Source organism: Molossus molossus, unplaced genomic scaffold (genome assembly GCF_014108415.1).
Source record: "Molossus molossus isolate mMolMol1 unplaced genomic scaffold, mMolMol1.p scaffold_m16_p_3, whole genome shotgun sequence".
Taxonomy (NCBI): domain Eukaryota; kingdom Metazoa; phylum Chordata; class Mammalia; order Chiroptera; family Molossidae; genus Molossus; species Molossus molossus.
Window position 1 is genome coordinate 129,264,579 of NW_023425366.1, and position 22,752 is coordinate 129,287,330.

Genomic DNA, 22,752 nt, shown 5'->3' on the forward strand with positions numbered 1-22,752 from the left:
ACCTTCCCGAGATCGGTCCCCTTCCTCACCTGAGGTCACATTCCTTGGTAACAGCTCGATTAAGATTATAATTCACATACCATACAATTGTCCCACTTACAGCGCACACTTCAGTGATTTTCAGTATATCCACAGAGTTGTACAACCATTACCACAATCAATTTTAGAAGATTGTAAGCACCCCACAAAGAAACCCTATCCCCTGCAGCTGTCACCCTCAACCTTTGGCCACCCCCGCTCCTAGAAACCACCATCCACTTTCTGTCTCTGTGCATTTGCCTCTTCTGGGCATTTCAGATCAACGAATCAGACCGTGTGTCATCTTTGTGAATGGCTTCTTTCATTTGGCATGTCCAGGTTCGGGCATCTTGTAGCATGTTAGTACTTCATTCCTTTTCAGGGCCAAATACTCCTCCACTGTGTGGGCGGACCACACTTTGTTTATCCATTCATCGGAGGATGGGCACTTGAGCGTTTCTACCTTTTGCCTATGATGAACGATGCTGCGGCGAACATTCACGTACAAGTTTCAGTGTGCACACGCTCTCGTTTCTCTTGGATACAGACCCAGGAGCGGACTTGCTGGGTTAAGTGGCAACTCTACACTTAGGCATCTGAGAACCTGCTGGATGTTGTCCAAAGTAGCTGCGCCAACCTACGTTCTCACCAACGGGGTGTGAGGGTCCTGATCTCCCCACATCCTCTGCAACACCTGCGGTTGTCTGTTTTGCTTACAGACATCCTGCTGAGGGTGAAGTGTCTAGGCCACTTTTAAGCCACCGAAATCTGGTTTCTTCACCACCACACCACTCCTGTGACCGAAGTCACCAGTGACCTCCTCGGTGCCATATGCAATGGTCTCATCGGGTCCAAAGACAGGGTGACCTTTCACAGCACTCGACGCCGATCATCACCCCGATGCATCCTGCAAACAGCTGTGCTCCTTGCTGCGAGCCCTCCGTCACCCCGCCCGCCACCACGGACATACGTTCGCCAGGTGACTGAGTCGCCAGCCCCTTCCAGCCTACACTCTACCCTTGCACGCTCCCATCATCTCTGGTGAACAGGCAAACCGCCCCTTACATTCCTCTTCATGTTTTCCATGTTTTCTTTTCATTTACTTCTTTTTGTTTATTGTTTTGTTTCTCCAGACCCAAGTAGCTGAAAGGGCAGGACAGACCCAGTTCTTGGGAAGCGGTAAGCCTCCTTCTCGGGAGGCTCTGGCATTCCCTAGCCGTCTGGCCGTGGGCGGGTTATTTAATCTCCCCCCGCCTCAGTTTCCTCATCTGAAAAACAGGAAGGGATTAATGACACCACCCTCACGAAGAGAAGCGGGAAGAGTGGGGCAGAGCAGGAGGAGGAGAAAACTGGGCTGAGCTCAGATGAAGGCAAGCCCCATGGGGCCGCCTTGGGGTGCCATCTCCTCTTTAGACCTCAGATTCTTTATCTGTAGAAGAAGGGTTGTTGAGAGCCAACTAGGATGCCTTCTGTGGAAGGGGGGCATATACAGGACTCCCGCTCAGAACTGAGAACTGAGTCAGGGAATGTTAGGTCTTTCTGCCTGCAAGCTGGGTGACCTCCCGCTCTTCTCCAGGGTCCACATGAAGTGTCTGTAGTAACCATCCATGTGTCTCTTTTTCAGAGCAGCACCTCAATTATTTTTGGAGAAACATTTCTCCTGTTCGTGGTCCATCCATGTTTTATGAGCAGGACAGTCACCCACATCTAAGACATTCGGCATATTAGGTCCATTGACAACAGTGATTGGATCAAGGAGGCACGTGACCCAGTTTGGACCAACGAAAATCAGGTCTGCGGCTGTGCTTGGACCTGCTGGAAAGAGGCTCCGCCTCCCCCAGACCAGGCGTTCGAGCACGTGGTGCTGGGCCGGGAGCCAGGAGAGCCCGCCTGTCACAGGCCGACCCAGAGCATGCAGAGCTGAGACAAAAGACCACGCATGTTCCTGACTGTGAGATTTGAGCTTCTGAATTTAATTGTGCCTGAAGTTAGCCCTATAGTAAAACTATTAATTACATGATCCAATAATCCCCTTTTGGAAACAGGAATTTCAAAGAAAGTCTGAGTGGGTTTTCCAACAGGGGAAACATGAGCAGTGGCCAACGAAGTCCCTCTCCCCGTCGTGTCCTCTCCAGGTCCTCTCCCACCCAGAGCCTGGCCCCCGGGGCAGGAGATGCTGGACCAAGACAGATTGTGTACCGGCCTACAGAGCTAAGGGCTTCACACGATGTTATGTCTTGGCAGACACAATGCACACCCTGGAGACAGAATGAGGTCAGTATATTGTCAGTGTACTGTCTTTTTCCCCGACAGTCCTTTGGCTGCAAAAATAAAATGTAGATACATATGTATATATAGACTCTCCCAGGTTGCCATTGGTCTTTTCTTCTTCAAATCATTTTTAGATTTAGAAGGATCTTTAGGGCCATAAAGTGACATAATTAGTAACAGGAGGAGCTGGCAGTGGTCACAATGTTGGTGCCCTGTAGCCCGCAGTGCAGTGTCATGTAGGGCGAGGTGCCACACACACACACACACACACACACACACGGGCTGGCCTGCAGCGCAGGTCCTGCGCCCGCCCGGCGAGGGGGCTGTGGTCGGCCGGGGTCGCCAGCACGCAGCTGGTTCGCCCAGAGGAAAGGCCGCGGCGTGGAGAGCCACACATCCAGCCGGGACTCGGCAGCACTGTCTTCCACATCATGGTATTCATTCTTACGACCACTTTTACTTAAGATGAATAATACTGATTTCCCATTTACTGTAATGATGTCAAATTTGCTTTTTAAATAAATATTAAGTAAAAAGACTGAGTCACTAGCGAGAAAAACAGGAAGTAAATAATAGCACAGGTGTGTGCAAATGTGGCAAAAATGGGAGGATAGCACCAGAATGACAATGTGGGAGACAGTAATCAAACCGTCTCTGATCACCACAGGTTTTTGGCTTCTGTTCCAGACCGAACATATTAACCTGTCCCCACCTGCCTTCCCCCCCCATGCCTTACCTCCCCCCCCATGCCTTACCCCCCCCGCCATGCCTTACCCCCCCATGCCTTACCTCCCCCCCCGTGACTTACCCCCCCATGCCTCACCTCACCCCATGCCTCACCTCCCCCCCATGCCTCACCTCCCCCCCATGCCTCACCTCCCCCCATGCCATGCTTTATACCCCCATGCCTTACCTCCCCCCATGCCTTACTTCCCCCCGCTTGCCTTACCTCCCCCCAATGCCTTACCTCCCCCCCATGACTTACCTCCCCATGCCTTACCTCCCCCCCATGCCTTACCTCCCCCCCATGCCTTACCTCCCCCCATGCCTTACCTCCCCCCCATGCCTTACCCCCCCGCCATGCCTTACCCCCCCATGCCTTACCTCCCCCCCCGCCATGCCTTACCCCCCCATGCCTCACCTCACCCCCATGCCTTACCTCCCCCCCATGACTTACCTCCCCATGCCTTACCTCCCCCCCATGCCTTACCTCCCCATGCCTTACCTCCCCATGCCTTACCTCCCCCCATGACTTACCCCCCCATGCCTTACCTCCCCCCCATGACTTACCTCCCCATGCCTTACCTCCCCCCCATGACTTACCTCCCCATGCCTTACCTCCCCCCCATGACTTACCTCCTCCCACCCCACCCCCGCCATGCCTTGCCTCCCCCACCCCGCCATGCCTTGCTCCCCACCCCCATGTCTTGCCCCCCCCCCCTGCCATGCGGTACCTCCTTGAATTCTCACAATAGCCTCCCAGGGTGGTGGGTGGAGCCAGGGGGTGGGAGGAGCACTCACAGGTTCCGGAAGGCGTCCTGGCGCAGGTCCTGGGGGAGGCTCTCTGCGATGCTGGGCTGGAGGAAGCTGCCAGGGGACGCCCGCAGCACCTTGCCCAGGATCTCCACGCACTCCAGGGAGCTCAGCACCTGGAAGCACCTCTCCAGGGTGATGAGAAACAGGCTGCGGTTGACGCCCGGGCTCTGCAGGGCTTGTTTCCGAATCTCTCCCAAGTCAATGACGGTGTCTTCCAGCTTCTAAAGGAATACAAGAAACTAGGGTTGTCTTGAGAGCAGTCTTGAGAGCAGTCTCTGTACCCATGGAACAGCTCTGGGCTGGAAATCAGCACCCAGTGGCTGGGCACAGCAGCGCTGGGGATCAGACATCTGGCCTTGTGGGAGCCTGGACAGACCCCCACCCAGAAAGAGCCAGTCATGCTGAAGATTAAAGAGCCAGGCAGGGTTTGGTTTCCTTTTTTTGTTTTTGTTTTTCTTTTTCTAAATTCTATCTTCCCCTGTTTAGGGTGGCAACCAGGTGGTGCCAGCAACCCAGGCAGAGCTGAGGCATTAGAAGGAGAGGAAGCTACTGCCTGAACCCCCATATGCTACAGGCACCACCCCAAATGCAAATCTGTTTAAACCATCCTGACCAGACCGAATACCCCACAGAACCAAGATCCGTGGGGAGAGGGAAAGTAGCCCAGAATAAGTACAATCAAGGGGCAAGCCCCAAATCAGACCCAGCCTCTGGGCCAGGGAAGCCCTGCCCACCAGACTACTTGGAGTCCCATCCTGCAGGGCTCCAGCCAGGATATCCAAGGCCAGGAAGGAACAGTGATTCACATTGGCCTGCACCAAAGAACTGCCCAAGAGGGCAGGGTCCAACACCCAAAGGTCCAGATTCAACAACATTGGAACAAAATCCAGTGAGCTCCACAAATAACAGATCCAAAGGTTTTGTTGTGGTGGTTGTATATGTGTTTTGGGGAAACAAAAAAACAGTCCCCAAATGAAAGCAGGAGGAATATCCAGAAAAAGAGCTAAATAAATGGAGGCAAGTAATTAATCAGAGATAGAGTTCAAAGTAATGGTTATAAGGATGCTCAAACAACTTAGTGAGAACTACAATGAACTTAGTAAATATTTTATCAGCATGAAAACAGACATAGAAACAATAAATAAGAACAAATCTGAAATGAAGAATGACATAACTGAAATAAAGAATACCCTGAACCCTGGCCAGTATGACTCAGCTGTTGAACGAGCCAAAGGGTTGCAGGTTTGATTCCCAGTCAAGGGCATATACCTGGGTTGCAGGTTTGATCCCCAGCCCTGGTCGGGGTTGTGCAGGAGGCAACTAATCAATGTATCTCTCTTACATCAATGTTTCTCTCTCTCCTTCCCTCCCTCCCTTCTATTCTTTCTAAAAATAAAATCAATGGAAAAATATCCTTAGGTGAAGATTAACAAAAAAATTTTAATTTAAAAGAAACAGGGAGAATACCTGGAAGGATTACACAGTAGATTAAAAGAAATTGAGGACCGCCCTGGTTGGTTTGGCTCAGCGGTTGGAGCATCGGCCTGTGGTCCAGAGAGACCCGGGTTCGGTTCCACTAAGGGCATGTACCTTGGTTGCGGTTTGTCCCCAGCCCTGGTTGGTTGTGCGGGTGGCAGCCACTCGATGTGTCCTTTTCACATCGATGTTTCTCTCTCTCTCTCTCCCTCTCTCTCTCTCTCTTTCTCTCTCTCTGTGTGTCTCTCTCTCCCTTCCTCCCACTCTATCTGAACAAAATATGGAAAAATGTCCTCAGGTGAGGATTAAAAAAAAAAAAAGAAACTGAGGACCGAATCAGCAAATTAGAAGACAAAGTAGAGCAAAACACCCAACTAGAACAATTAGAGAAAAAAAAATTAAAAAGCAGGAGGAGAGTTTAAGGGAGCTTTGGGACAACATGAAACATAACATCTGCATCATACAAGAACTAGAAGGAGAAGAATCAGAAAAAGGAATAGAGAACCTGTTTGAATAAATAATGGCAGAAAACTTCCCTAATCTGGTGAAGGAAAAAGTAACTCAAGTTTAGGAAACACAGAGTGTCCCACTCAAGATGAACCCAAAGAGACCCATACCTAGACACCTCATAATTAAAATGGCAAACATTAAAGACTAAGAAAGAATCTTAAAAGTCAGCAAGAGAGAGACAGAAAGTTACCTACAAGGGAGTTCTCATTAAACTGTCACCTGATTCTCAATAGAAACACTGCAGACCAGAAGAGAGTGGCATGAAGTATACAAAGTAATGAAATGCAAAGGACTGAATCCAAGATTACTCAATCCTGCAAGGCTATTGTTCAAAATTGAAGGTGAAATAAAGAGATTGCAGACCAAAAACAAGGCTAAAGGAGTTAACTACCCCCAAACCAGCACAGCAAGAAATGCTAAAGGGAGTGATGTAAGAAGAAGAAGTAGATAGAGAGGAACATAGGCATAAAGAATATAAATGGCAACAACTAAGTTCCTATCAATAATAACCTTAAATGTGAATGGCTTCAATGTTCCAATCAAAAGACATAGGGTAGCTGAGTGGATTAAAAAAAAAAAAAAAATGACTCATATATATGCTGTCTATAAGAGAACCACCTCAGAATAAAAGAATCATACAGGATGAAAATGAAGGCATGAAAAAAAATGTTTTCCATGCAAATGGAGATGAAAAAAAAAGCTGGGGTAGCAATACAGATATCTGATAAAATAGACTTCAGAATGAAATCCATAACAAGAAACAAGAAAGTCACTACATAATATTAAAGGTATCAATCCAACAAGAGGATATAACCCTAGTAAACATATATACACTCAATATAGGAGCACTAAGATATATTTTAAAACTTCTGGAGGACTTTAAGGAAAGATTGACAACAATACAATCATAGTAGGGGATTTTATCTATCCAGTGATGTCACCCCGCTGACATCACTGGATAGATATTCTAGACAAAAAAATTAGCAAGAATATTGAGACCCTAAACAATACACTAGATTAGATGGATTCAATTGACATTTACAGAACATTTCACCCAAAATCTGCAGAATATACATTCTACTCAAGTGCACATGGGACATTCTCAAAGATAGACTACCTGTTAGGACACAAACTAAGCCTCTACGAGTTTAAGAAGATTGAATTCATATCAAGTACTTTCTTGGATCACAGTGGCATGAAACTAGAAATCAATTGCAATAAAAATAGTCAAAAACATTCAAAGATATGGAGGCTAAATAGCATGTTACCAAACAATGAATGGGTTACCAAAGAGGTCAAGGAAGAAATCAAAAAATTCCTGGAAATGAATAAAAATGAATACACACCAACACAAAATCTAAGGGACACAGTGAAAGCAGTCCTAGGAGGGACTGCATTACAGGCCTACCTCAAGAAACAAAAAAAAAATTTTTTTAATAAACTATCTAAAACTACAACTTGAAGAATTAGAAAGAGAACAAAAATGAAAACACAGAGTAAGTAGAAGGAAGGAAATAATAAAGACAGAGTGGAAAAATATGACATAGAGACTAAAGAAACAATACAAAAGACCAATGAAACCAAGAGGTGGTTCTTTGAAAAGATAAACCAGATTGATAAACCTTTAGCCAAACTCATCAAGAAACAAAGAGAGAGGACCCAAATAAATAAAATAAAAGAATAAAAGCAGTGAAGTAACAACTGACATCACAGAAATATGAAGGATTGTAAGAAAATACTATGAACAATTATATGCCAACAAATTGGACAACCTAGGCAAAATGAATAAATCCCTAGAATGATACAGACTTCCAAAAATCAACCAGAAAGAGTCATAAAACCTAAACAGACCAAAACAACTAAGGAAATTGAAGCAGTAATCAATAAACTACCAGCAGCTTACCTGGCCAGTTTGGCTCAATGGTTAGAAAGTCAACCCCCTGACCAAAGTGTACAGGTTTAATTCCCAGTCAAAGCCACGTACCTAGGTTGCAAGTTTGATGCCCAGCCATGGTCAGGGTCATGCAGGAGGCAACTAATCTATGTATCTCTCTCACATTAATTTTTCTGTCTCCCTCTCTTTCTCCTTCCCTCCCTTCTAATCTATCTGAAAATCAATGGAAAAGTAGCCTCAGGTGAAGATTAACAAAATAATAATAATAATAATAATAATAATCCCCCAGCAAACAAAAAGCCTGATCCGGACAGCTTCACAGAGGAGTACTACCAAATATTCAAAGAAGAACTAACATCTGTTCTCCTCAAACTATTCCAAAAAATTCAAGAGGAAGAAAGACTTCTAAGCTCTTTTTATGAGGCCAGCATAATACTAATTCCAAAAACAGATAAAGACACTACAAAGAAAGAAATATATGGGCCAATATCTCTGATGAACATTGATGTCAAAATCCTCAACAAAGTATTAGAAAATGAGATCCAAAAAAATATTTTAAAAATTATTCACCCCAATCAAATGGGATTTATCCCAGGGATGCAAGGCTGGTACAATATTTGCAAATCAATAAATGTGATACACTACATAAACAAAATAAAAGATAAAATTCATGTGATTATATCAATAGATGCTGGAAAAGCATTTGACAAAATCCAGCACCCATTTCTGATTAAAAAAAAAAAACTCTCGCCCTGGCCAGTTTGGCTCAGCGGTTAGAGCGTCAGCCTGCGGTCCGGAGAGACCCAGGTTCGGTTCCCGCTAAGGGCATGTACTTCGGATGCGGTTTGTCCCCGGCCCTGGTTGGTCGTGCGGGTGGCAGCCACTCGATGTGTCCCTTCACGTCGATGTTTCTCTCTCTCTCTCTCCCTTCCTCTCTCTCCCTCCCACTCTATCTGTACAAAAAATGGAAAAATATCCTCAGGTGAGGATTAAAAAAAAAAAAAAACTCTCAGCGAAGTGGGAATAGAAGGATCACACTTCAACATAATAAAGGCCATATATGAAAAACCTACAGCCAACATCATATTCAATGGGCAAAAACAGGAACAAGACAGGGATGTCCACTTTCACCACTCTTATTCAACACAGAAAGTCTTAGCCACATCAATTAGACAAGAAGAAGAAATAAAAGGCATCCAAATTGGAGAGGAGGAAGTAAAACTGTCAATATTTGCAGATGGCATGATATTGTACAAAACCCTAAAGACTTCACCAAAAAACTTCTAGACTAAATAAATGAATTTGGCAAAATAGCAGGATACAAATTAACATCCAGAAATCAACGGCATTTTTAGACACCAATAATGAATACTCAGAAAGAGAAACTAAAAAAACAATCCCATTTACCATTACAACAAAAAAAATTAAGATACCTAGGAATAAACTTAACTAAGGAGGTAAATGACCTGTTCTCAGAAAACTACAGGACATTGAAAAAAGAAACAGAGGAAGATATAAAAAAGTGGAAGTATATACCATGTTCATGGATTGGAAGAATCACGACCATTAAAATGTTCATACTACCCAAAACAATCTATAGATTTAGTGCAATTCTTATTAAAATACCAATGGTATATTTTACAGATCTAGAACAAATACTCCAAAAGTTTATATGGAACCAAAAAGAGACCTCCAAATAGCCACAGCAATCTTGAGAAAGAAGAACAAAGTTGGAGAGATCATAATACTGAATATCAGCTTATACTGCAAAGCCACTGTAATAAAAACAGCCTGGTACTGGCACAAGAACATGCATATAGATGGATGGAACAGAACAGAGAATCCAGAAATCAACCCAAGCCATTATGCTCTTTTAATATTTGACAAAGGAGCCAAGAGCATACAATGGAGTAAAGACAGTCTCTTTGATAAATGGTGTTGGAAGAATTGGACAGGCACATGCAAAAAAAAAAATGAAACTAGACCACCAACTTACACCACAGACAGAATAAACTCAAAGTGGATAAAAGACTTAAATGTTAGACATGAAACTATAAAAATCCTAAAAGGAAATGTAGGCAAAAAAATCTCAGACATCACATGTAGCAGAATTTTCATCAATATATTGCCTAGGGCAAGAGAAACAAAGGGAAAAATAAGAAATGGAACTACATAAAACTAAAAAGCTTCTATGCAGCAAAAGAAACCAGTGTGAAAATGAAAAGGGAAACCACTATATGGGAGAATATATTTGCCAATGATACATCAGATAACAGGTTAATTTCCAAAATATATAAAGAACTCATACAACTTGACAAAAGGGAGACAAACAATCCAATTAAAAAATGGACAGAGGACCTAAATATACAATTCTCCAAAGAGGACGTACAAATGACCAAGAGACATGAAAAAATGCTCAATGTCACTGATCATCAGAGAGATGCTAATTAAAACAACTATGAGGTTTTGCCTTACATCTGCTGGAATGGCTACTATCAACAAATCATCAAACAACAAGTGATGGCAAGGGTGTGGAGAAAAGAGGACTCTAGTACACTGCTGGTGGGAATGCAGACTGGTGCAGCCACTATGGAAAACAATATGGTGTTTTCCTCAGAAAAATTTAAAATGGAACTGCCATTTGACCCAGTGATACCACTTTTAGGAATATATCCTAAGAAGCCTAAAACATCAATCAGAAAGAATATATGCACCCTCATGTTCATAGCAGCATTATTTACAATAGCTAAGATCTGGAAACAGCCCAAGTGTCCATCAGTAGATGAATGGATAAAAAAGCTGTGGTACATTTATACAATGGAGTACTATGCAGCTGTAAGAAAGAAAGATCTCTTGCCCTTTGAGAGGACATGGAGGGACCTGGAGAGCATTATGCTGAGTGAAATAAGCCAGTCAGAGAAAGACAAGTATCACATGATCTCACTTATTTGTGGAATATAATGAACAAAATAAGCTAATGAAAAAAATCGATCTAAAGACAGGGAGGTAGGGTACAGATTGACAAACCTCAGAGGGACAGGGGTTTAGGGGTAATAAGAGATAAATCAAAGAACTTATATGCATGTATACATAACCCATGGACACAAACAACAGTGTGGTGAAGGAGGGGAGCAGGGAGGAGGGTGTCAATTGGGGGGGAAAGGAGGCATATCTGTAATACTTTCAACAACAAAAATACATTTAAAATAAAAATAAATAAAAAGAAAGAACCTGTTGAATGACTGCATGAGTGAGTGAATCCTACGAACCACAGAGTCCAGTAATGCTGACAGGACCCTCTGTCCTTCACCCAACACACCCTCCAAAAATGTCAGCCACCATTTACTACTGAGCACTGACGACGTACCAGGCGCTGTGCCAGGCACAGAGTAAAGGTGTGTCTGCTCATAAATGCCCACACCGGTCCTCTAGGTGAAGACCATAGGTCCAGGGTCAGACATTCTGAGATTCAAAGCCCAGGCCCTCCACTTATTGTTTCTGTATTATCTTTTTTTTATTTTTTTATCCTCACCCAAGGACATTTTTCGATATTTTGTTCAGACAGAGTGCGGGGGAGGGAGAGAGAGAGAAACATCGACGTGAAAGGGACACATCGAATGGTTGCCAACCAGGGCCGGGGACAAACTGCAACCGAGGCACGTGCCCTTAGCGGGAACAGAACCCGGGTCTCTCCAGACCGCAGGCCGACGCTCTAACCGCTGAGCCAAACCGGCCAGGGCTGTATTATTTTTTTATTATCTGTTTTCTCCTCCTTAATGGTGCCTACATCTAATCTACCTTGAACTAGATAATAAATAAGGTTCTCGGTAAACATTCCACAAATGTTATATGCTGTCATTAACTCAGTATCACAGGTGGTGAAAATAAGAGGCAGTAGCCACCTGCTCTGACCTGACCTACATGGAGCTGGGGCCTGAGACCATCCGAGCCCGCCCGCACTCCTGCGGACTCTGCCTCTTACTGCGGGCGCAGCAGTGTGGCCGGGGCACCGCTGGGCTCTTCAGCAGGAGCGCGCAGGTAGAAATCGGGACATCTGTAAACCCGGGGACTGCACCCTCGTCCTCGCGGCCACAGGACTGACACCAGCATTGGTTCAGGGACAGACTTAGGCAACAAGCCACAAAGGTGGTAGCAGGACCTTTGGTTTGTCATCAGCAGGCGTCACAGGCTCTTTCATACCGCCTTCCAGTTGCTGACGCGCGAAGTCTCACCCGTCAGCACCCCGACCTGCAGGAGCGATGGGGCCACTGCGACGCCGCGTCCTGGGTGTGTGGGTCACTCCACTCTGACTTTGTTTCTTCATATATTTTGATTAAGGTATTGCTATAGAATTGGCTTCCTTTGTAATTGTTTTATGTCATTTATTTTAGAGATTTGAACACAATATTCTGAGAGGGAGCCCGTGGCTTTCACCAGATGCCGGAAGGGCTCACAGCTGGAGCCGGAGGCCAGGTTCCAACCTCAGATTTGCACTTTCAAGCTGTGCGACCCGAGATTACCTCCCTACCTCCCCAAGCCCATGTCCTCATCCGAATATTTCAGGGGTAAGATTTTTACTATCTTATTACAGAAGTTCCTCAGAGAAAGCGGTGCGTCCATGCTGCTGCACCTCAGGGCACTATTGGCAGACCATGCCCACGAGCAAGCTGGCCCCTGCCGGTCAGTGGAGGCCGTGCTGTGGGAACAGGGCCACACCCATTCCTTCACCTGCCTGCCTGGCTGCGCTCCTGCCACAACGCAGAGGGGAGGCCGGTGACACACTGCGGGCCTGTCCTTCACAGACACCGTCTGCCGGCCATTCCCTTAGAATAGTATCTGACAACGTAAACCCACAACACACATCCATCACTGTCACTCCCGTGGGCCACCATCCCCACTTCTGCCATAGCCTGGCACCTCCTTTTCCATTATTTGCTTCATATATTTTTTAACAAACGTTTTTAAAAACGTCATTTCAAAAGGAAACATTACACTTCTACTACCAAGTTCACAGGTTTGAGTGTCTATTCTATCAGTCTTAGACATTACAGTACATCTATGATTATGAAAATGTTTAAATGTTCGGCTCCTTTTGGGAACACTGCTCCACATGGACCTGTCTCTGAGGAAGACGCTCAAAACCTCCTGTCCCCAGACCCCGCGGGCTTTCGGGGTCTGAGGCCTTCCTTTGCTCTTCCATCACCAAGTTTGTTTTGTGGAAATGATCTGTTTCTGTTTTCTGTCTCCCCTCCTTGAGGTCAGGGGCAGTGTCTTATCTCTGAACCAGTGTCCCAGGTGCATAGCGATTATTCACGCATGTTTATTAGCCAGACTGCTGGGGTCCCTCGGTGCCCCTCATTTCTTAGTAGCCATAAGAATATGAATCACGCCCTGGCCTGTTTGGCTCAGCAGTGAGAGTGTTGTCCTGCGGTCCGGAGAGACCTGGGTTCGGTTCCCGCTAAGGGCATGTACCTCGGTTGCAGTTTGTCCCCAGCCCTGGTTGAGTTGTGTGGGTGGCAACCACTTGGTGTGTCCCTTTCACGTCGATGTTTCTCTCTCTCTCCCCCTCCCACTCTATCTGAACAAAATATTTTAAAAAAGAATATGAATCATAAGGCTCTTCCTTTGAACTTCAGAGAAAACCTAGGTCCAAAGCTCCCGAGGGGCTGGGAGCGAGGAGGGAGCCTGAGTCAGGCTCAGCTCTCTAACCAACACCCGGCCCTGGGGCCCTGGACTTGCCCGCTCCTCATGCTCGAGCCTCACCAAGTGGTCCTTCTTGCCCTCCCAGAGGCACCTCATGGCGGTGTGGAACTGCTGAGCGTCTGCCTCCCGCAGGTCCTCCAGCAGCTTCTGGGGCTGGTATAGAAGCTGCTCCAGGTGGTTTTCCACAGCTGCCTGGGTGAGGGGTTGGGAGAGCCGGTGAGGACAGGGCAGAGCGGTCAGCACCACGGCCAGCAGCCCAGCAGGCCACCTCCTGCGCTGCAGAGCCCTCCAGCGAGCAGCCGGCCCAGGGCAGGCTGGCTCTGAACTTTTCCTTTAGCTGCCAACATTTAAAAGAGGGTATTTCTCACAAAAATTTAGATCTCCAACTTCTCTTGGAAAACACAAAGATGTGGCCATGCTGGACACCGTCCCCACCTGGTGACAATCAGCTCGCCACCCACCCACCCGGCCGACCTCTCCAACGCCGGCCTGGACCCTGGAGGTAATGGAGGTTCCTAGTCCAGAAAGCTTGCCCCAGGTGGGCACTCTCCCATGCCCCGAGCTACAAGTGCAAGACAAAAATTCAGGGAGCACGATCAAATCCCCTCTGGCAGCCTCTCCTAAAAGAGATTTCCTCTGCGATATGGGGAATTACTTTATAAATCTCCCTTAAATGGAGCTGCTCTAGAAAGGCAGCACAGCGTGAGATCGTGGTTAAAGGGGGGCTCTAGAACCAGACAACCCACGTGCAAACCCCCACCTTGCCACTTACTAGCTGTGTGGCCTTGGACAAGTTACTTAACTAGTTTGCTGGATAAAATACAGGATGCCCATTAAAATCTTAATTGCAGATAAGCAACAAATAATATTTTAGCATAGGTATATCCCAAATACTGCACAGGACATATTTATACTAAAAAAATGTATTGCCCGGCTGATGAGGCTCAGTGGATTGAGCGTCGTCCCAAGGACTGAGAGGTCCCAGTTTGACTCCCAATCAGGGCACATGCCTGGGTTTTGGGCTCCATGGGGGCATGTAGGAGGCAGCCAACTGATGTCTCTCTCTCACATTGATGTTTCTATCTCTCTCTCTCTCTCTCTCAAAAAAATCAATAAAAACATTTTTTTTTTTTTAAAAAAAAAAGAGAGAGAGAAGATGCTCACCCTTCGCTTCCTGTTTCCCACCCACGCCCCTTGGGCTAGAGAGCAGATGTGTTGTTTTAGGCCTGTGGGCAACAACCCTCTAGAAGACGACATGAGAGAAGGAATCTGGGCCCCTGGAAGGTCTTTTGAAGTAGATCCTCTCTGGGTCTATTACATGAGACAGAAATAAACTAAATTATCTGAGTGCTTTAATTTGGGGTCTCTTTGCTACAGCAGCTCAGATTATACCCTAATACGCCATGTCTCCTTCAAAGGTGGAAAAATAAAAGGCAGACAAAGAACTTGCATCGTGCTTTAAGGAAAACCGGACAGAACATGTGTCTTTGGGTGAGTGGGGGCTAGCTCTACCCTAACCCACTTCTCCACTCATCAGCCTGTGTTTGCAATCCCTGAGCAGAGAGGGGGACATGCGGGTGGGCCGGGTACACACCTGCAGGCTGGGCATGGTGAAGGCGACATTCCGTGCATTCAGGTAGGCCAGGACTCTGTGGGACAGGTCTGCCGTCCACACGTGGGAGCTTCGGTCAGGACAGATGGGAGAAGGACATGATGACAGTTCCCATGATGAGGCATTCTCCTACCAGCTGAGTGCCCAGGGGACGGGAGTCCGAGAGGGTGGTGGGATGGGGCGGGTGCTGGGGACTGTGTGGAGGTAGGAGACCTGCTGACCTGGCACAGTGCGTGGGCTCAGGGGGAGTTTCCAAGTCTGGGAACCCGCTCGGATCCCATTCTCCCAGGGACAGGTATTGATCTCTGAGCTGTGTGCAATACTCCAGTTCCCATAACAATCCCCCTAAATCAGCTACAGCGCACACAGATGGACTCAGAACGGTGTCCTCACTGACCAAGTGTGAAGGCAGGTGCGTGCGTGGTCTGGAAGAGCACCACGATAGCGTGGGCTTGAAGCCTGGACTCGAACACTGTGCATCCAAGTGTGGCCTTGGGCAAGTTGTTGAATTACCCTGTGCCTCAGTTTCCCTTTCTATGTTATACAACTAACCATGGTGAGGATTCAATTTGCTTACACCATTAAAGTGCTTAAAACAGCGCTCAACACAGAGCAAATGCAGTTCCATTCGTAATAGCCAACATCGGGAACAACGCAAACATCCAGCAACAAGTGCCAGGCTCAGCAAGGAGGGCGCGTCGGGTCCGCGGAATACACTCGCCGCCGACGGCACGGGCCAGGCGGCTGCTTCCAGACACCGCAGACTGGCGACAGAGAAGCCCTCCTGCGGTAGGCCGCTAGAAGGCCTTTTATAATCCCATTTTTGTTATGAATGGATGGATGGATGGATGGATGGATGGATGGATGGATGGATGGATGGATGGATGGATGAATATTTTAGCCTGAAAGAATATATCCAAAACTATCAGTTGGTGTTATCTTAGGGAGAGGGTCTATCCTGAGGGGATCTCTCGCTTTAGCAGAACTGAGTGCCCCTGTCATGAGGCCCCAAGGCCTCCCTCTCTTCTCAGAGTACTTGTCGTATTCAAATTATCTGCTAACATATGTCTTTCCATGAGCTCCCAGAGCTCTGCCTCGTGTCGGTATCACGCCGGCCATCTGCACAGGTAACAACGCAGCGGAAGGACGGTGCGCCGGGAGCCAGGCTGCTGGGCACACAGGGCATCTCCACCTCGGCCGTGAGACCCGGTGCACAACCCCCCCACCCCCGCCTCCGTGCCACCGCTCCGGCTGCTGGGCTGGGCTCACAGCAGGCCTCCGGCATGCCTGTGCGGACTAGAGGTGTTTCCTCGCACAGAGCACTTAGAGCCGCACCTGCACGTAGGGAGCACTCAGTCAACGTCAGCTCCTATGCTGGAGCAGAGGGGGGCACAAGTTTGTGGAACAAATGTGTCTACTTAAAAAAAATGCTTGTGCTTTGGTTGACACTTTTTTGGTAATAAGTATGTATTACTTTTTATAACTAAGAGACTTTTGTTAAGAACATTTTTAAAAAGCGATTCCATCCCATCCCCTCCCCTCTGGGGCAGGTTACCTTTGAAACTGTATGAGATCCAGTAATGCTACAATGGGAATAAAATGAAAAGAGCTTAGAAAGCAATCATTCCAGAGGGATCAGTCACATTCGGTGTGAAATTCTTAGAAGCAGCAGGTGGGGGCAGGGTGGGGACATTACCATTCAGATAGTTTCCATCTATTATTTCTTCCTAAAAGGCAAAGAGATAACATCAAGTACATCCCAAAGCTGGCAGCTCTAGTAAGGAGGTTTGGGTTTAAAAGAAAAAGGAATACTCACTGCCATTTTTTGCAACAACGGGTGCAAATCTGTAAGAAAGCCAATGAATGCATAACTAGAATTGAGTTGTGTGACCTTCAGAGATACGAGTGTGGGTTAGGAAAAGAACCCCTGAAAGTCTGTCATGAAGAAAATGACAGTGGGTTTAATTATACCTGCACCTATATGTGCCCCATGTGAGAAAACTTTAGTTAAAAAATCCCTTTTACAATAACCCTGAAAATCCTACACGTGCTCACACATGGACATGTGTTCTCTCTCTCCCTCTCTCTCTCTCTCTCTCTCTCTCTCTCTCTCACACACACACACACACACACACACACACACACTCCAGGATACTTTACAGCATCACGCACCTAAAGTGACCCATCGCCACTCCACCCCCTAAGCTGTGGGAACCAGGACAGATTGTTCCTCCCTGGGACTTACCCTGCCTGGAGTTTGGAACTCGGAGACTTGCCACTCCATGGCTCAGAGAAAGGAAAAGGAAAAGAGCGTATGTCCTAGGTTCCTGAGACATCCTCCTGTAATTAATTCAAGCATAGAAATAATTTAGATTTGATATCTTAAATATATTAAGAAGATTCAGAAGACAAAGGGAAAGATAAATAGACCCAGAATTCCTTGAAGTTTTTAAAAAATAATTTTAAAATTCCACCAATTTTTCTCCATCGAAACCCCTACCCCAGTCTAAGACACAGCATCTCTCTCCTATTTACATTGTCACCCTCACCCCTGTCCCCCTCGGCACAGCAGAGGAGTGCTCAGGGTCATGGGCTCTGTGTACCTGACAAAGGATTTATACCCAGAACATGAAAAGAAACCTTGCAATTCAGTGACAACAAGATAAACCAATGAAGGAAAATGGAGAAAAGATATAAACTTAATCTTTATTTTAAAAATACAAATGGCCAATAAGCACATTAAAGATTATCAACATCATTCGCTATTGGAACATGCAGATTTAACTACAATGAGATACCACTATGTACCCACTAGATGACTGAAGGGTTAAAAGATGATAACACCAAGTAGTGGCGATAACATAGAGCAAGAACTCTTACACATGTATCACTGGTACACCACTGTGGAAAACTGTTTGCCAATGTCTTAAAACTTAAATATACAATAATCTATGATCCAGGAATTCAACCCCTAGGTATTTACTCAAAAGAAATTAAAACATATGTTCAAACAAAGACTTCCACCGTTTCATTTATAAGAGCCAAAAACTAGAAACAACTCAAATGTCCAACAACAGGTGGAAGATTAAACAAATGTGGCATACCCATTCAATGAATTTCCACTCATCAATAAAAGAACAAGTTGGCCCAGCCAGTGCGGCTCAGTGGCTGAGCGTCAACCCTGCACCGAGAGGTCGCCAGTTCGATTCTCAGTCAGGGCACATGCCCAGGTTGTGGGCCAGATCCCCAGTGCGAGGCATGCGGGAGGTGGCCAATCGATGTTCTTTCTTATCAATATTTCCATCTTTCTCTCTCCCTCTCCCTTCCTCTCTCTCTAAAATCAATTTAAGAAAAAAAATTTTTTAAATAAAAGTAACAAGTTGGACTTTTACTTCCAGACATGATGGGGTCATCAGCAGTAGATAAAACCTCCCACTTTAAATAATTAGAAAACCAGCCCTGGCCAGTTTGGCTCAGCAGTTAGAGCATTGGCCTGCTGTCCAGGGAGACCGGGTTCCCGCTAAGGGCACGTACCTCGGTTGCAGTTTGTCCCCGGCCCTGGTTGGTTGTGCGGATGGCAGCCACTCAATGTGTCCCTTTCACGTCGATGTTTCTCTCTCTCTCTCTCTCTTCCTCTCTCTCCCTCCCACTCTACCGGAACAAAAAATAGGAAAACGTCCTCGAGTGAGGATAAAACATAATAATAATAATAATAATAATTAGAAAACCAATCAAAATATATGAACAAAAGTTTCTAGACATTGGACAACAGGTAACACAAGACTGAAATTCCTGCGGGAAGGGAAACTATGAGATAATAGAAAATATATATATTGATCTCTGTTTCTGGTTTTTGCACAGAGCTCCTAAAATCCTTGAAATGCCCTGGGTAGCAAGAGCACTGGGAGCATCTTCTGTTCTAATGAGGCAACTCCAGGTGGGACCCTAGACGGCTCCCGGATGGAAACCGATCACCGGAAAAACTAAGCCCTGATTAAAAGCTTGGAATGCTCAGCCCCACCCCCAACCCCCCAGAGAAGGGCTGGAGATGGAAGTTAGTAACTGACCATGCCCAAATGAGGAAGATCCCAGCAGGAGGTGGTTCAGAGAGCTTTCCAGTTGGCAAACACATCCACATTGGGAGGGTGATACACCCTAAATCCACATGGCAAGAGTTCTTGTACTCAGGAACCCCTAGGCCTCGCCCTGTGCATTTCTTGTCTAGCTGTTCATCTGTGTCCTTTATCATATACTTTAATACACTGGTAAACATAAGTATTTCCCTGAGCTCTGAGAGCTGCTCTAGCAAATTAATCAAATATAAGGAGGGAGTTGTGGGAACCTCCAATCTGCAACCAAATCAGACATAAGCTGTGGGTAATCTGGGGACCTACCACTTGCAATTTGCATCTGAAATGGGTAAAAGAGGTTTTGTGGAGCTCGGCCCTTAGCCTATGGGGTCTGACATAATCTCCAGATAGACTGCGTCAGGATTTAGTTAAACTGGGGGACACCCAGCTGCCATCACAGAGTTGCTTGGTATGGGGAAAACCTTCACACATTTGGTGACCAGAAGTGAAGTGTTCTGTGCACGTGGTAAAGGAGACACACAGGTGAAGATTACAGGAAAGAGAACAAAGAAAGAGGTGGGGAACTGGGTCTTTCTGTACTTAGCAGTTTTGTCTTTATGCATAAACCATCTGAGCTCTGTAAGTTCTCGAGCTCACTATTTGGGGTCTCCTGACCTCAGCACAAGGAGGGAGAGTCCCAACAGAGCCTATGGGTCTCACTGAGCTGAGGAGACAGTTGGAGAGAAAAGAATTGCAGAGAGAGGAAGTTCTGAAGATTTGCAGAAGGGTCCCTCAAGTCTTTGGCTGAATATGTCTTCTATGCCTATACATGTAAGAAACCACCTGAGAATATAAGAGAAAAAAAAAAAAAACAATTAGTAAGCAGAACAATCCTTCAAGCTCACACAGGGTAGAGAATAATTCCTACCAGCTAGAGTAAAAAAAAAATCTCCAGCCCTGGCCGGTTTGGCTCAGCGGTTAGAGCGTCGGCCTGCGGTCTGGAGAGACCCGGGTTCGGTTCCCGCTTAGGGCACGTACTTCGGTTGCAGTTTGTCCCCGGCCCTGGTTGGTCGTGCGGGTGGCAGCCACTCGATGTGTCCCTTCACGTCGATGTTTCTCTCTCTCTCTCCCTTCCTCTCTCTCCCTCCCACTCTATCTGTACAAAAAATGGAAAAATATCCTCGGGTGAGGATAAAAAAAAAAAAAAAGAAAAAAAAAAAAATCTCCAAATATGTGGGGTGTTAAGGAAAGCAAGCCTTGAAAGGATCAAACTGATTCCAATTGACTGGATTACCTGTCAGAAAAAGATCCAAACAATATTTAAAGAAATATTAGAAAAGCTAGTAACCAGCAATGTAAGTATCCAAAATGTTCAGCATCCAATCAAAAATTACCAGGCAAAGAAGCAGAAGAATATGGATCATTATCACAGAAAAAACCCAATCAACAGAAACAGATCCAGAAATGATAGATCAAATTAGCAGATAAGGATGGCTATTATAAATATACTCTGGTCTGACCAGTGTGGCTCAGTGGTTGAGCATTAACCCATGCACCAAGAGGTCACCGGTCCGATTCCCAGTCAGGACACATGCCCAGGTTGTGGGTCCGGTCCCCAATGGGGGGCATTCGGTCGATGTTCTCTCTCATTGATGTTCCATCTCTCTCTCCCTCTCACTTCCTCTCTCTCTAAAATCAATAAAGGCAAAAAAAAAATTTTTTTTTTTATAATAAAAATAAATATACTCTGTAGGTTCAATAAGGTAGAGAAAAGTATATACATGTTAAAAAGAAACATGGAGCCCTGGCCGGTTTGGCTCAGCGGTTAGAGTGTCGGCCTGTGGTCCGGAGAGACCCGGGTTCGGTTCCACTAAGGGCATGTACCTTGGTTGCAGTTTGTCCCCGGCCCTGGTCGGTTGTGCGGGTGGCAACCACTCGATGTGTCCCTTCACATCGATGTTTCTCTCTCTCTCTCTGTTCCTCTCTCTCCCTCCCACTCTACCTGAACAAAAAATGGAAAAATGTCCTCGGGTGAGGATAAAAAATAATAATAATAATAAAAAAAATAAAAATAAAATATCAGCCTATTTTCTTCTCTTAAAAAAAAAAAAAGAAAGAAACATGGAATATAAAAAAACTCAAATGGAATTTCTAGAAATAAAAAATACAATACCTGAAATAAAATATACACTGGGAGGGATTTACAGCAGATTAGACACTGCAGAAGAAAAGATTGGTGAACTTGAAATCATAGCACTAGGAATATCCAAACTATAACACAGGTGAAAAAAAGACCAAAAAGTTTTTAAGAGAGCTCTAGGACAATATAAAACATCTAAAATGTATGTAATTAGAGTCCCAGGAAAGAAGAGGGTACCAGAACAAATATTTAAAGAAACAATGGCCAAAATCTTTTCAAGTTTTATAAAACTATAAATCCACAAGTCCAAGAAGCTAAACAAATCCCAAGCAGAAAAAACATACTTTGGTTCATATGGAACCAAAAAAGACACCGAATAGCCACAGCAATCTTGAAAAACAAGGACGAAGCAGGTGGGATCACAATACCAGATATCAGGTTATACTACAGAGCAACTGTAATCAAAACAGCCTGGTACTGGCACAAGAACAGGCATATAGACCAGTGGAACAGAATAGAGAACCCAAAAATGGACCCAAGGCAATATGCTCAAATAAAATTTCACAAAGGTGGCAAGAGCATACAGTGGAGTAAAGACAGCCTCTTTAATAAATGGTGTTGGGAAAATTGTACAGCTAAATGCAAAAAAATGACACTAGACCATCAACTTACACCATACACAAAAATAAACTCAAAATGGATAAAAGACTTAAATGTGACCCATGAATCCATAAAAATTCTAGAAGAAAATGTAAGCAACAAAATTTCGGACATCATACGCAGTAGAATTTTCACTGATACATCACCTAAGGCAACAGAAACAAAGGACAAAATGAACACATGGGATTAAATCAAACTAAAAAGCTTCTGCACAGCAAAAGAAACAACCATCAAAATGGAAAGGCAACCCACTGTATGGGAGAACATCATTGCCAATGATGTGAAGAGAGAGAAAGAGAAATGTAGACGTGAAAGGGACACATCGAGTGGCTGCCACCCGTACAACCCAACCAGGGCCGGGGACAAACTGCAACCAAGGTACGTGCCCTTAGCGGGAACCGAACCCAGGTCTCTCTGGACCGCAGGTCGATGCTCTAACCGCTGAGCCAAACTGGCTAGGGCCAGCCTGACTTTTTAAACCTGTATCAATAACACTGATGCTGCATTGAGACTAGCATGGAGGGAGCAATGGTCGAAGTAGGGACAACTGTGAGAGATGGAATGATTTAGTCAGAGATGGTGTGAGGGTGGCGAGAAATGGGTGGACGCTGGAGGTATTTTGAAGGTACAGCCAACACACTGGAAGTGGACACGCTGAAGCTGAGATGCCTCCTACATATTCGAATGGAGACAGCAGTGGGCGTCTGGTCTCTGGTCCTGCAGTCGGGGAGAGCCACGGCGTGGAGCTAGCCATTCAAAGCATTCAGCGTATATTTAAACCCACAACGCTGATGAGATTGCCAAGAAAATGTGCTTAAGGAGAAACGAGGTAAGTTTCAAGGACGGAGACCAGAGCATTTCC

General features: G+C 45.6%; 1 protein-coding gene across 1 annotated transcript in view; it reads right to left on the reverse strand.

Moving 5' to 3' along the window:
- OTOA (otoancorin) overlaps positions 1-17,356 on the reverse strand; it is an 80,316-nt gene extending 62,960 nt beyond the window's left edge. Inside the window, exons 1-7 of the mRNA XM_036279772.1 lie at positions 17,266-17,356; positions 16,837-16,865; positions 16,717-16,747; positions 16,576-16,603; positions 15,003-15,090; positions 13,469-13,600; positions 3,811-4,046 (exon numbers count right to left, since the gene is read on the reverse strand). Of these exons, the coding sequence (XP_036135665.1) occupies positions 3,811-4,046; positions 13,469-13,600; positions 15,003-15,090; positions 16,576-16,603; positions 16,717-16,747; positions 16,837-16,865; positions 17,266-17,356 (635 nt within the window). The remainder of the gene's footprint in view (positions 1-3,810; positions 4,047-13,468; positions 13,601-15,002; positions 15,091-16,575; positions 16,604-16,716; positions 16,748-16,836; positions 16,866-17,265) is intronic.
- Positions 17,357-22,752: the final 5,396 nt, after the last annotated feature.